A 15,844-nucleotide genomic window follows, 5' to 3' on the forward strand; every position below is an offset into this window, starting at 1 on the left:
CCTTTTTTTTTTTTCACGTGATCCATAAAGAACACGATGTGTCCTATAAACACTAATGCATCTTGAGATTTACAAAGCCTAACTCATTTTCCGTAAGGAAATATAGGAATTTGACATATGACACACTTCACATGGTATTTTGTTATTCTAGGAAATAATTTGTTAGCAAAATTATTTCAAAAAGTCGTCCTCTGCCTCCCATCAAAATGTTTATCCTCTTAATATATTGCAGTCGTCATATTATATAGCACTGTCTACTTACAATTGCTCATTTTACCCAGTTAATTCTTCCCTTTTCCATTAGATCCAGGACATCATGTGAATAGAAACTAGCTAGCCAAATCCTTCTAAGCTCTATGTAGAAACAGGAGGTCAGTTTTCCCTGCATGAGACATCACTACAAAACTCCCTGGTGAGGAGAGGAGTGGAGTAGCTGGGTCAGGAGCTGAAGAGGGAGATGACTCATGTACTGAGAAGAGACTTCCTGTTTCTACATAGAGCAGAGAAAAGAGAAGAATTAACTGGGTAGAAAGGCAAAATGAGCAATTGTAAGTACACAGTGCTGCATAATATGATGACTGCAATATATTAAGAGGATAAACATTTTGATGGGAGGAGGAGTGCGTCTTTCAATGCGGACTTTACCTTCACAATCTGGTTGCCTGGGTTCTGTACTTGTACATCAGAGTATTCAACAATCATCAGCGGAGGGTAGATTGTTCCTCTATGAGCTTCGGGTACAAGGCTGATACTAAGGATGATAGATTTAGTTTAAGATATTTAAAATCAGTGTTATGGACAGTTTAAAATACATACGGTATTTTGCATTTAATATTTTAGCTACAGATGTAGATACTGTTCCATCTTAGCTGGGCAGTACAGAATCACATGTAATAAATAATAATGTCCAGCAGATTAATCGCTGTGTGTGACGTGGATCAGCGACCGGCCCCCCGCTGGGTATTGCTGATCGTGCACTATCGTCCTGGGCCATTTTTTGATCGTTGCTCTCCCGCTGGCCAGCGCGCATCGCTGTGTGTAGCAGCGGGAGCCAACGATCAGCGAGGCTCACAGCGCTCTAAGCAGGCGCTGGGAGCTGGTATTTAAAGTAAATATCGGGTTACTAAGCGGCGCGCGTCACTTAGTTACCCGATGTGTACCTTAGATACCAGCGTCCTCGCTGGTGCTGATCACTGTTCAAGCTGCCTGTTTGGCAGCTCACCAGCGATGCACCAGCGATCCTGACAAGGTCGTATCGTTGTCGGGATCGCTGGTGCATCTTTAAGTGTAACAGTACCCTTACAGTCTTAAAGGGGCTGTCCGGTGAAAACAAGTTACCACCTAGTCACAAGATAAGTGAGAACTTGCTGACTGGTGGGGGTCCGATAGCTGGGATCTGCACCATTTGGTAGAAAGGGGCATTTGATCCCCGACAAATAAAACCACCTGAAATTGGATTGGCATCCTTCATTTTTTCTCCACGGCAGCGCAACATAACCCATTTGTTTCTCCAGTTCTATGTTTGGCAGAAAGGGGCAATTTGATTCCAGTTAGAATTAGGCAGCAATGCGCATGTTCAACCGCCGCTGCATTCATCCACAACAGAGCTACCAAGAGCTGCATTCATTTGTTTCCCGCAGCCCCGTAAAAAAATTAATGGAGCGGTGATTGGGCATCTGATCCGATGCGCCATTTTGTAACAGGGATGAAACTGCCCCTTCTAAGATAAAAATTCCATGTTCCAACAATCGGTGCAGATCTCAGCGGATAAGTGAGGACTTGTTTCCACCTGACAATCCCTGTTAACATGTGCCAAATGTATTACAGTGGCTTACGCTGAACGATAAACATCATGTATTTTAGATCGTGTAGACTAAAGGCCCCTTTACATTTAGCGATGCACCAGCGATCCCGACAACGATACGACCCGGTCAGGATCACTGGTGCATCGCTAAATGGTCACTAGTGAGCTGCCACCGATTGTGTGACGCAGCAGCGATATCGCTATGTGTGATACTTACCTCCGACCGGCTCCCCCGCTGTCTGTCGCTCATCGGCGCCAGCAGGAAGCGCCCGACGAGAAATGGAGCTGCGCGATCAGCGACAGACAGCGGGGGAGCCGGTCGGAGGTAAGTATCACACATAGCGATATCGCTGCTGCGTCACAAAATCGGTGACGCTTTAGCGATATCGCTAGCGATATCGCCATGTGTAAAGGCCACTTAAGATTACAACACCTATTAGCTGCTGCAAGTTACACCACGTTCTGACACATTTAGCCGTGTAAACCCCCCATAGCATTAAACTGCATCCACATCTAGCACAGTGAAAATTAAAGGTTTTTTTTCCCACAAACAAATTTATTTTAATCAACAGATCTTTGAATAATAATAACTTTCACAATTGAATGTGTTTAAAAACAATGTTCCTGTACTGAGTACAGAACAGTAGTAAGATACCGTATATACTCGTGTATAGGTCGATCCGAGTATAAGCCGAGGCACCTAATTTTGCCACGAAAAACTAGGAAAACTAATTGACTTGAGTATAAGCCGGGTATGCATTGTCCCCTCATCCCTATCCTGGTATTCGTGGCTCCTCATCCCTATCCTGGTATTCGTGGCTCCTCATCCCTATCCTGGTATTCGTGGCTCCTCATCCCTATCCTGGTATGCGTGGCTCCTCATCCCTATCCTGGTATGCGTGGCTCCTCGTCCCTATCCTGGTATGCGTGGCTCCTCGTCCCTATCCTGGTATGCGTGGCTCCTCGTCCCTATCCTGTTATGCGTGGCTCCTCGTCCCTATCCTGGTATGCGTGGCTCCTCATCCCTATCCTGGTATTCGTGGCTCCTCATCCCTATCCTGGTATGCATGGCTCCTCATCCCTATCCTGGTATTCGTGGCTCCTCATCCCTATCCTAGTATTCGTGGCTCCTCATCCCTATCCTGGTATGCATGGCTCCTCATCCCTATCCTGGTATGCGTGGCTCCTCATCCCTATCCTGGTATGCATGGCTCCCTCATCCCTATCCTGTTATGCATGGCTCCCTCATCCCTATCCTGTTATGCATGGCTCCTCATCCCTATCCTGTTATGCGTGGCTCCTCGTCCCTATCCTGGTATGCATGGCTCCTCATCCCTATCCTGGTATTCGTGGCTCCTCATCCCTATCCTGGTATGCATGGCTCCTCATCCCTATCCTGGTATTCGTGGCTCCTCATCCCTATCCTAGTATTCGTGGCTCCTCATCCCTATCCTGGTATGCGTGGCTCCTCATCCCTATCCTGGTATCCATGGCTCCCTCATCCCTATCCTGTTATGCGTGGCTCCTCACCCCTATCCTGGTATGCATGGCTCCTCATCCCTATCCTGGTATGCATGGCTCCTCATCCCTATCCTGTTATGTGTGGCTCCTCGTCCCTATCCTGGTATGCATGGCTCCTCATCCCCATCCTTGTATGCATGGTTCCTCATCCCTATAAAAAAACAAACAAACACATCCTACTTACCTTCCCTGCATCTTGTTCCGGTGCCAGCAGTACCTGCGGCCGAGCAATCACGTGTCCCTGCTCATTAAGGTAATGAATATTCATCTCTCTCCACGCCTATGGGAGTGGAGAGAGCTGAATATTCATTACCTTAATGAGCAGTCACCAGTGATAGTCCGGCCGCTGCTGGAAGCCGGCGGCTGTGTGCGCTATAAGAGAACTGAATATTCACTGCCAGTGAAGTGAATATTGATTTCTCTTTAGCAGTGGGCACAGGCTTCAGCCGCAGCCTCCTGTGACACGCTGCTCCGCCGCTCCCCCTCGCCCGGCGTCTTCTGAGACAATGACTTACCGGTACATGTTATTCTATCGAGGAAATGCTATTCCTTTACCTGATTGTTATTTTGCTGGCAATTCGGATTACATGGGGCACACTGCTTAGTGTGTTTTCTCTCCCACTCAGTGCGTCCACCAAGAATATGCGACGCGTCAGGATCCAATTGTTAATGTTGTTTCCTTGGAGAAGAAAAGTTATAGAAAGGATAAGCAGAGATGGATTCACATTGTTAACTCGTGGTACGTCTAAGAACCACAATTGGCCTGAAATGCGTCACCGGGGAATCTATGGATACTGTCACATTTAGCGATGCACCAGCGATCCCGACCACGATATGACCCGGTCAGGATCGCTGGTGCATCGCTAAATGGTCGTTAGTGAGCTGCCACACAGGCAGATCTCACCAGCGATGCAGCAGCGGTCGGCGGTCGTTACATACCTGTCAGACGCGGCGATGAAGATGTCCTCCCGCCAGCGTCCATGCGTCGCTCATCGGCGCCAGCAGGAAGCCCAGTAGGAAGTGGCTGACGAGAAACGGTCCAGGACATTCTTGCATGATCAGCGATAGACAGCGGGGGAGCCGGTCGGAGGTAAGTATCACACTTAGCGATATCGCTAGCAATATCGCTGCTGCGTCACAAAATCGGTGACGCTTAAGCGATATCGCTAGCGATCTCGCTTAGTGCGACGGGGCCTTAAATCTTTTGGGATTGTTTCTGAAGTTGTTTTGATGTTTAATTGAACAATAAAGTTGAATTTTTTTTAAAGGGAATATTTCACCACGTTTTTGCCACCTATTCTGGATGCAGCATAATGTAGGAGCAGAGACACGGATTCCAGTGATGTGTCACTTACTGGGATGTTTATTGCAGTTTTGATAAAAATTGTTGTTTTATCAGCTGATGATTATGATTAGAAGACAGGGCAACCTACTGCCATGTAGTCCTCCATATTCATGTGCTCTGTGTAACCCTGCCCACGACCACTGATTAGTAGCTTACTGCCTATGCACAGTGTACACAGAAAGCTGCCAATCAGGGGTGTGGGCTGGGTTATACAGAGCTCAGCATTCAGAGAACTGCTAGATTTGCAGAAGAGAAAACTGTGATAATACTAAAACTGCGGCAAGCAGCCCAGTAAGTGACACATTGCTGGAATCAGGGTCTTTGTCTCTACATTATGCTGCTCTTAGTTGGAGTACCAAAAAACTTGGTGACAGATTCTTTTTATTGGGTCATTTCTGGATGTTGGCATATTACACCTTTTTTTTCTACTGATATCAAGTGCAAGCTAACTGATGTGCAGTCAATGGTTGGTCTAATTTACAGCATTTTTTATGGTTATTGTTAACAGGTTATTGAAATGCCTGTGGAAAATCTGCAGAAGATTACACAATTTAATTATTGTTATGGATTAGTTGCAGATTTTCCCCAGTGAGTTCAAATGGGAAATTATAATCTGCATCAAACTATAACTGTTCTATATGATTTTTACTGTGGATCCTCAGCAAAGTCTGCAATTATTGCAAAAAAAAAAAAAAACAAACAAAAAAAAACAAACACTTTCTACAAAGTATGAAGAAAAAACTGGCCTCTTAAATTGGACATAGTAACATAGTGCATGTGAAGACTCCCGGGGCATAGACCGCGCTGGAAAAATACCGGCGCTTGCGCAGTAGCGATTATTTGCTTTGCCTACAGTTGGGCAAAGCATACTGCGCAGGTGGCCTTTACAATGCGTAAGCGCGGAAACCAACGTTATCTGTGCTATTCACAGACGAAGATTACGTGCAGTAAGCCTCCGGCGGGGAGCGGGGGGGAAGAAGGCGACTAAGCCACGGCCATTGGACCGGACCGCGGTGATTTGCATACATCCCCAACAAGATAAAAAAGGTATTTATGCCTCAAAAGTGCGGGGTCGGGGGGAGTCAAAAGCCCTAATAGAATCCTTATGGGACGCACAATTGGGTGATATCTTTACATGATATCACGAGATATGGGTGACAGATTCCCTTTAAGGTTGAAGGAAGACTTTAAGTCCATCTAGTTCAACCCATATCCTGTCCTAACTTGCCCTAACATGTTGATCCAGAGGAAGGCAAAAAACCCATGTGGCAAACAGTAAGCTTCACGTTGGGGAAAAAAATTCCTTCCCGACTCCACATACGGCAATCAGACTAGCTCCCTGGATCAACGCAATATTAAGGAAACTAGTGTATATACCCTGTAATATTATACTTTTCAAGAAAGGCATCCAGTCCCTTCTTAAATTTTAGTAGGGAATCACTCATTACAACATTATATGGCAGAGAGTTCCATAGTCTCACTGCTCTTACAGTAAAGAATCCGCATCTGTGAGTATTAGGGTGACCGGATCTCATATGGGGGGGGAAAAAATGTCAGAATCTTGTTTGTCTGGACCCCACAAAACGATTCCCCTTTCCAGATACTGAGATAGCCAAAATTTCAGCTCGATCAAACGACGTTAACCCGTGCCGCTCGTTGCTCAAAGTTTGAAAAAATCCAAATTGAGGTATTTTAAGATTTAGGTATTTTGCATAGTCTGTTAGACTATAAAGAATGTGACAGCAACATTGCAGAAATAGCCCTGACCAAATTTTCGAACCATTTGTGGTATTTGAATGCAGAGTTGATGGTTCATCTGTGCTACTGAGCAATTTATTAGCCATTAACAACTTTTCATTGTCTGTAATGGTGGGATCAAAAAACGATAATCCAACCAACTCTGCATTCAAATACCACAAATGGTTCGAAAATTTGGTCAGGGCTATTTCTGCAATGTTGTTGTCACATTCTTTATAGTCTAACAGACTATGCAAAATACCTAAATCATAAAATACCTCAATTTGGATTTTTTCAAACTTTGAGCGACGAGTGGCACGGGTTAACGTCATTTGATCGAGCTCAAATTTTGGCTATCTCAATATCTGGAAAGGGGAATCGTTTTGTGGGGTCCAGACGGACAAAATTCCGACATCGATTTTTTGCGGTCACCCTAGTGAGTATGCTTAAACCTTCTTTCCTCCAGACGTAGAGGATGCCCCCTTGTCCCCGTCACAAGTCTTTGTGTAAAGAGATCATTAGAAAGGTCTTTGTACTGTCCCTGCATATATTTATGCATTGTAATAAGATCACCCCTAAGCCTTCGATTCTCCAAACTAAATAACCCCAAGTGTAATAACCTGTCTTGGTATTGCAGACCCCCCAGTTCTCTAATAACCTTGGTCGCTCTTCTCTGCACCCGCTCCAGTTCAGCTATGTCTTTCTTATACATTGGAGACCAGAACTGTACAGAGTATTCTAAGTGTGGTCGCACTAGTGACTTATATAGAGGTAAAATTATGTTCTCCTTATGAGCATCTATGCCTCTTTTAATGCATCCCATTATTTTATTTGCCTTTGCAGCAGCTGCCTGACACTGGCCACTAAATGTGAGTTTGTCGTCCACCCATACACCCAGGTCTTTTTCAGTGACAGTTTTGCCCAGTGTTTTACAATTAAGCACATAATTATACATCTTGTTTGATCTACCCAAGTGCATGACCTTACATTTATCCCCAAGAAAGCTCATTTGCCATTTATCAGCCCAAGCTTCTAGTTTACATAAATCCTCCTGTAATATAAAATTGTCCTCCTCTGTATTGATTACCCTGCAGAGTTTAGTGTCATCTGCAAATATTGAAATTCTACTCTCTATGCCCCCTACAAGGTCATTAATAAATATGTTAAAAAGAAGCGGGCCCAATACTGACCCCTGTGGTACCCCACTGCTAACCGTGACCCAGTCCGAGTGTGCTCCATTAAAAACCACCCTTTGTTTCCTATCCCTGAGCCAGCTCTTAACCCACTTACACATATTTTCCCCTATCCCCATTGTTCTCATTTTATGTATCCACCTTTTGTATGGCACCATATCAAAAGCTTTTGAAAAGTCCATGTACACCACGTCCACTGCATTTCATTGGTCCAGTCCATAACTTACCTCTTCATGAAAGCTTATCAGATTAGTCTGACAGGAAGGGTCCCTTGTAAACCCATGTTGATATTGGGTCATGAGGTTATTCTTCTTCAGATACTCCAGTATAGTATCTCTTAGAAAACCCTCCAGGATTTTACCCACAGTTGAGGTTAAACTTACTGGCCTATAATTTCCAAGTTCAGTTTTTGTCCCCTTTTTGAATATTGGCACAACATTTGCTATACGCCAGTTCTGTGGAACAGACCCTGTTATTATGGAATCTTTAAAGATTAAAAATAATGGTCTATCTATGACTGTGCTTAATTCCTGCTATACTCGGGGGTGTATCCCATCCGGGCCCGGGGATTTGTCAATTTTAGTGATTTTTAGACGCCGCCGTACTTCCTGCTGGGTTAAGCAGGTGACATTTAATGGAGAATTTTTATCCCTGATCATGTTATCCATCATGGGATTTTCTTGTGTAAATACTGTTGAAAAAAGTCTTAGCATATTGGCTTTTCCTCATCCACCATTTCACCCAGACTATTTTTAGTCTGCTGTTTCTAGCAGAAGTGTATGAATACATTAACAATTGGTGTGACATTTCCTGCTGTCGACAGAGCTTTTCTCTATTTCAGAACTGATCAGAGAGTATCAAAATGTGAGACACAGTCCACAGAATTGGGGAATAGTAAAAGTGATCACTTTGTAAATTTACAGGAGGAATTAAACGGAATCTGTCAGGTCCAATAAAGCAGTCAGACTTCAGATACAATCAGGGCCCAAAGCATTGGCATCCTTGACATTGCTCCAGAAAATGAAGTATTTCTAAGGCCAGTTTCACACGTCAGTGGCTCCGGTACGTGTAGTAATAGCTTTCTCACGTACCGGAGACACTGACACACGTAGACACATTCTAATGAATGTGTCTATGCAGATGTCAGCGTGTTTTCACGGTCCGTGTGTCCGTGTGCAAAATACGCTGACATGTCCGTTTTTGTGCAACAGCACGGATCACACAGACCCATACAAGTCAATGGGTCCGTGTAAACACGCACCGCACACGGATGGCGTCCGTGTGCGATCCGTGTGCGTTTTTAAAAGTCAAAGGGTTAACATTGAAACTAATTTTTCCAATACACGGACAGCATACGGACAGCACACGGATGGCCTACGTATGCACACAGACACGGATTATCTGGACGTGTGAAACTGCCCTTACAGAAACTGATTGCAGTTAGAGACGTTTTGTTATACACGTTTATTTCCTTTGTGTGTATTGGAAGAACACAAAAAAACAGGATTTTTGGGTTGCTTACCGTAAAATCTGTTTCTCGGAGCCTTCATTGGGGGACACAGGAACCATGGGTTTATGCTGCTGCCACTAGGAGGCTGACACTATGTACAGAAAAAGGTTAGCTCCTCCTCCGCAGTATACACCCCACCGACCGGCACTAATTTCCTCAGTTAGTGAGAAAGCAGTAGGAGAAGTAACAAAATAGAGTGAAAACAGAACAGACAATTCAACTGTAACCAACAAACAACATAAGAACAGGAGTTGCAGAACATGGGAGGGTGCTGTGTCCCCCAATGAAGGCTCCGAGAAACAGATTTTACGGTAAGCGACCCAAAAATCCTGTTTTCTCTATCGCTTCATTGGGGGACACAGGAACCATGGGACGTCCCAAAGAAGTCCCTGGGGAGGGAGAAGCAAACTTCCATTAGGTCTGAGAACTCACCACCGCCGCCTGCAAGATCCTTCTGCCTAGGCTGGCGTCCGCCGAAGCGTAGGTGTGGACCTTGTAAAATTTGGCAAACGTGTGGATCGAAGACCAGGTTGCAGCTTTGCAAAGCTGCAGCGCGGAAGCTCTGTGGCGCACTGCCCAGGAGGCACCCACTGCCCGGGTAGAGTGAGCTATAATTCCAGGAAGGGGCACTCGATGCTTGACCCGGTAGGCTTCCAAAATTGCCGATCTGATCCAGCGAGCAATAGTAGCCTTGGAGGCCGGCTGACCTTTCCGCGCACCATCTGGAATAATGAAAAGTGAGTCTGTCTTCCGCAATGGAGCCGTTCTAGCCAGGTAGACCTTCATCGCCCTTACCAGGTTTAGCTTGTTCAAGGTGCGCTCAAGAGGGTGGATTGGACCCGGACAAAAGGACGGAAGAACAATGTCCTCATTTAGGTGGAAAGTGGACACCACCTCAGGAAGGAAGGAAGGCGGGGGCCGCAGGATCACCTTATCCTTTTGGAGCACCAAGAAAGGGGGGTGACAAGAAAGGGCCGCCAATTCTGACACGCGCCGGTTGGAGGTGATGGCCACCAGAAAGGCTACTTTCCAGGAGAGAAGGGATAGGGAAACTTCCCTGAGAGGTTCAAAGGTTGAACCCTGTAGAGCCTCCAGGACCAGATTGAGAGCCCATGGATCCACGGGAGCGCGGTACGGAGATGCCACATGATCCACTCCCTGAAGGAAAGTCTTGACCTGCGGTCGGGAGGACAACGTCTTCTGGAAAAGGATGGAAAGCGCTGAGACTTGACCCTTTAAAGAGCTGAGGGCAAGGCCCGCATCTAGGCCTGCCTGGAGGAACGCCAGGATAGAAGGGAGTGAAAAGGACATGGGCGGAATGTCATTGGCCTCGCACCAAGTGAAATAGGCCTTCCATGTACGATAATAAATTCTGGAAGACGATGGCTTTCTAGCCCGGATCATGGTGTGAATAACCCGATCCGAAAAACCTGACCGTTTCAGAACCGCGGTCTCAACAGCCACGCCGTTAAATTGAGCGGCAGAGAATTGGGGTGGCAGATTGGACCCTGAGACAGCAGATCTGCTCGGTCTGGAAGCTTCCAGGGGGCGTCCGCGAGGTTGATGATGTCCGCGAACCAAGACCTTCTGGGCCAATCCGGAGCGATGAGGATGACTGGCACCCCTTCCGCGTTGATTTTCTTCAATAGCTTGGGAAGAAGAGGAAGGGGAGGAAACAGATAGGGGAGCTTGAACTGAGACCAGGGAATGGTCAGAGCATCCGCGCCCACTGCGAGAGGATCTCAGGCCCTGGATATGAATTGTGGGACCTTCCTGTTCAGGCGAGATGCCAGCAGATCTTCGTTCGGAGTCCCCCAACGACGGCAAAGTTGATGGAAGACGTCCAGATGTAAGGACCACTCTCCCGCCGCGAGGCCCTCGCGGCTGAGAAAATCGGCGGCCCAGTTGTCCACGCCGGGAATGTGCACCGTGGATATCGCTGGGACTGATACCTCTGCCCAGTGGTGAATCTTGGACACTTCCGCTAGTGCCGAGGAACTCCGTGTCCCCCCCCTTGGTGGTTGACGTATGCCACCGCTGTGGCATTGTCTGTCTGAATCTGGATCGGCAGACCCCTGAGAAGCCTTTCCCAGTGAATGAGAGACAGATAAATCGCCCGTATCTCGAGGAAGATGGTACCTTCATCATCCAGTGTAGAAGGATGTCCGTGTCTCTTCCAGACCGACAGGCTCTGGTGGGCGTGTGGGTGGGAGACGGGGGGACGAGGACCAGAGACGGCACACCTCTGGATCGCCTGACACGCATCCGTGCTAGGGGCTCTAGGTCCTGCTGTGGATAGCTATGAGGATACGGGGTGGCAGTACACGCCGTACTCATAGTCTCTTTGTGGGACTACAGATGTGACCATTCACTCTGTATCCCTCCGAGAACCTGAAAAGAAACGACGCACACTGAGGTAGATATGGGTCTAATGAAAGACCCGTGTCCACCTCTAACTGACACTAAGCTAAACTGAGGAAATTAGTGCCAGTCGGTGGTGTGTATACTGCGGAGGAGGAGCTAACCTTTTTCTGTACATAGTGTCAGCCTCCTAGTGGCAGCAGCATACACCCGTGGTTCCTGTGTCCCCCAATGAAGCGATAGAGAAAATATTTTGGGATTTTTGCGTGAAATTATGTCCAATATGCCTTTTCTCTGTTTTTTTGTATTACATATACAGTGGGAAAAATAAGTATTTGCTACACTGCCGATTTTTGCTAATTTTCCCACCTAAAAAGAATGGAGAGGGCTGTAATTTTTATCATAGGCACACTTCACCTGTGAGAGACAGAATCTAAAAATGAAAACCAGAAAATCACATTGTAGGATTTTTACATACGGTAATTAATTTGCAGACTCTCCAGGTTACACTGTGCTCTATGCAAAATCTTTTTTTACAATGTAAGTCTATGGCGTCTTGTTCTGACGCTCCATACACGTATTATTATATTAGATTATAAAGCAACTTCCAGGTTACACAGAGCGCGATGTGATATAGAAACTATGACAAGAAGTGACGTCGCTGAGAAGAGGAGCGGAACGGCGCTGGATTCCGGAGAAGACTTACCTAAATTGACAAACTGGTCATTGTGCTGCAGGTTTCGGTTTAATACGGGTACAGGCCAGATATTCTGCTGCCCATCAATCCCCCCATAGGTGAGATACACATCAAAGAACATGGGTTCAGGGTGATCACGCAGAAGCTTGGAGATGGATAGTTCACACTGCGTAAAAGTGAGGAAAGAAGTTATTTTTACTATAGCTATAGAGAGTGAAAATTTTGCATTTTTTGTCATACATTTATACCCAGGAACCTTTAAATAGCTTTTTCCAATTAGCAATGATCAGTCACTAAAAAGGAAAAAAAAAGGTGGCAACAGAGATCAGAAATGTATTCTCAGGATCTAGACACATCTAACATTTCTACGCTACTTCACTGTCACCAGATATCAGAATTATAAAGTGCTGTGGATTTTTTATCCTAATTTCCTAATTGTTGTCACTTCGCCTTCTCATCCTGTGAATTTCCCTAAATTGTTGCAGTTATTTGCCAAAATTTTACATTTTCTGGGTTACTGGATGGCGGAACAGAGTACATAACCTACGAGCATCAAAAACAATGTCAGAAGCATCTAGATAAGACCACCACCTTCACTGACGGAGATCATGACGGATTTTTCTTGCTTTCAAACTCTCAGAAGTGCGATCGCGCTAATGAAATTGTAATTCTGGGTGACTTTGGTATCATACAATTCTTACGTTTTGTTCATACGTTGTTCCGAAAAGAAATGCAGCGTCCAAGCGTTTGTCAATGTCGGGACAAAGCTGCAAAGAAAGCGAGACAATTAAAATAAACATATCTACGGCGTTTCACGTACAGAAAATAAAATACCTTTATAATGTTATATTAAAGGGAACCTTTGGCAGGTTTTTGCACCATCCACTAAACACTATATCAGGTCACTGCAATGCAGATTAAAATCTAGATCTTTTTGTGATCCCTGCTTCCATTCCAAAGTAATGTCTTGTCCAATTGTTATGCAAACGGGGCACATGTGCACTTACTGCGCTCAGTTCCATATCTCCCTGCCCACAGCTCTCTGAGCGACCTGCCACTCCGTCCGAAATCTGACGCAGGTGCCGTCATTCCCAGCATGCACAGTTAATTCCGGATGACGTAACGAGATCAGGACTATGCTCTCTCTGAGATGACGACTGATGCAGGGAGTGACGGTGCCCTTGCAAATTTTCAGATGGGGAGGCGGGTCACTCGGACACTAATTATTTGGTTTATTAATGCAGGGCATTTGCGCATTTTGCTTCTTAGGTTTTGTCCGTTAGGTGGCCACAGTGTGAACGTGTACCTGCACAAGAGGGACCTGTCAGTCGGGGAGCTTGTGACAGAAGCAGGTTGGGAAAAATAGGGATTTTTGTGCACTCACCGTAAAATCCTTTTCTCCGAGCCAATCATTGGGGGACCCAGGACCATGGATTCTCTCATGAAGTGATCTTCACCAAAGTCATGGCAGCTGTCATTGTGAAGAATGGCCATGACAGCTGCCATGACCTTGGTGAAGATCATTTCATCATGGTTCAGGTGCAGGACGCGCAGGGACTGGTGCCCATTGGAAAGTTGCAGGAAGATTATGGGCTACCGGAGGTCTGCAGATTTCAATATGGGCAGTTTAAGCATGCTTATGTTACACAGAGTAGGACGATGAATATGGAGATTCACAAGGATATATTGATTGATTATGTCTGTGCAGAGGGGGGAATAAAAGGGGTAGTGTCGGGCATTTATAAGGATCCAACGCATACTTTTTTAAATAATTATCCTATTAGAGCACAGGGAAAATGGGAGGAGGAGTTGGATAGGATAGAGGAAGATAAGTGATTATGGAATATATACCCCAATTATCGCTGAGTGAACCGGGCAGACTCTCGCAGATATATGTACTCCATAGAGTATATAGGACTCCTGAACGGCTGTATAGAGCAGGTCTGAGACAGAGTTCTGAGTGTCCTCGGTGCCGAATGGAGGGGGCTGGAATTCTCCATATGTTATGGCAGTGTCCAAATCTGAACCCATATTGGACAGCGGTGCTTAATGCCATAGGAGGGGCGTAAGGTTGTAGGATGGAGAGGGATCCTGCGGTGTGTATACTGGGATATGTGGAGGAGGTCCAGGTACATAATATAAGGTGGCAATAGCTAGATTATTATATATTGCACGAAAACTGATCGCCAGATACCGGATAAATGAAGATCCGCCGACATTGAGGGAATTTTTCAGACAGTCTGACTCTATTGTGAATATGGAAAAAGATATTTACGTTAAGAGAAAAAGCATAAGAACATTTGAGACACTGTGGACACCTTGGGTGGAGAGAAGACGACCCTGAACTTAGGTGACACCATGCAATATTTGCTGCTCTTGTATGTAATGGGGGGAAGGGAAGCAGGGAATTTCTGAAACTATTGGCCATTGTTAATGTTTTCATTGCGATTTTTGTTCTATTGTTTTGTACCTTGAATTTGGTTAAATAAAAATTTATCTGATTTAAAACAAAAAAGATCATTTCATGAGAAAATCCATGGTGCTGTTCCTCCAGTGAGTCATAGGAGAAATAGAAATAAGAGGGAGAGCGCCTAATTTACATAACAAGTGTATAAAAGACTACTTTGGAATGAAAGCAAGGTTTAAAGAAAAAAAAAAAGTATAGATTTAATTTGCATTACAGTGGCCTAACAGATGTCTTTGGTTTATTGTACAAAAATCTGCTAAACGCTCCATTTAAATAATTTTATTTTTTTTTATGTATATATAATTAGCATATCATGTATTCCATGAGTGTTCAATCAGTAATTTTTACTTCATCTGTATACACATAAGTTTTATTGACTGGAAAGTTTAATATAAAATGACATTAAAAAGAATGAAGGGGGAGAAAATGACATGGGCGGAATGTTATTGGCCTCACACCAAGTGAAATCTGGCCCGGATCATGGTATGAATAACCTGATCGTTTCAAAACCTTGGTCTCAATAGCCATGCCGTCAAATTGAGCGGCCGAGAATTGAGGTGGCAAATCGGGCCCTGAGACAGCAGATCTGCCCTGTCTGGAACCTTCCAGGAGGCGTCCGCGAGAAGGTTGACGATGTCAGCGAACCAAGACCTTCTGGGCCAATTCGGGGCGATGAGGATGACTGGACTTCCTTCTGCTTTGATTTTCTTCAACAGCTTGGGAAGAAGGGGAAGGGGAGGGAACAGGTAGGGGAGCTCAAACTAAGACCAAGGAATGGTCAGAGCATCGGCGCCCCTGGCGAGAGGATCTCGAGCCCTGGATACAAACTGTGGGACTTTCCTGTTGAGGCGAGACGCCAGCAGGTCAACGTCCGGAGTTCCCGAACGACGGCAAAGCTGATGAAATACATCCGGATGTAAGGACCACTCGCCCACCGCGGGACCCCCGCGGCTGAGAAGATCGGCGGCCCAGTTGTCCATGCCGGGAATGTGCACCGCGGATATTGTTGGAACTGAAAACTCTGCCGAGTGAAGAATTTTGGACACTTCCGCTAGGGCTGAGGCACTCTGTGTCCCCCCCTGGTGGTTGATATCTGCCACCGCTGTGGCAGTCTGTCTGAATACGGATTGGCAGGCCCCTGAGAAGTCTCTCCCAGTGAACGAGAGACAGATAGATCGCCCGTGTCTCGACGACGTTGATCGGCAGAGC

General features: G+C 45.7%; 1 protein-coding gene across 5 annotated transcripts in view; it reads right to left on the bottom strand.

Annotated features, from left to right (window-relative positions):
- TMEM67 (transmembrane protein 67) overlaps nt 1-15,844 on the bottom strand; it is an 80,507-nt gene that overhangs the window by 43,245 nt on the left and 21,418 nt on the right. For all 5 annotated transcript variants that reach the window (XR_012220974.1, XM_073550484.1, XM_073550486.1 and 2 more), the window contains exons 11-14: nt 12,870-12,935; nt 12,178-12,334; nt 3,881-4,004; nt 646-751 (exon numbers count right to left, since the gene is read on the bottom strand). Coding sequence is in view for 4 of the 5 variants with exons in the window: in XM_073550484.1 (XP_073406585.1) it covers nt 646-751; nt 3,881-4,004; nt 12,178-12,334; nt 12,870-12,935 (453 nt within the window). In the remaining variant the exon portion in view is untranslated. The remainder of the gene's footprint in view (nt 1-645; nt 752-3,880; nt 4,005-12,177; nt 12,335-12,869; nt 12,936-15,844) is intronic.

The sequence above is a fragment of the Dendrobates tinctorius genome, unplaced genomic scaffold (genome assembly GCF_039654945.1).
Source record: "Dendrobates tinctorius isolate UK_male_01 unplaced genomic scaffold, ASM3965494v1 ptg000165l, whole genome shotgun sequence".
NCBI lineage: Eukaryota > Metazoa > Chordata > Amphibia > Anura > Dendrobatidae > Dendrobates > Dendrobates tinctorius.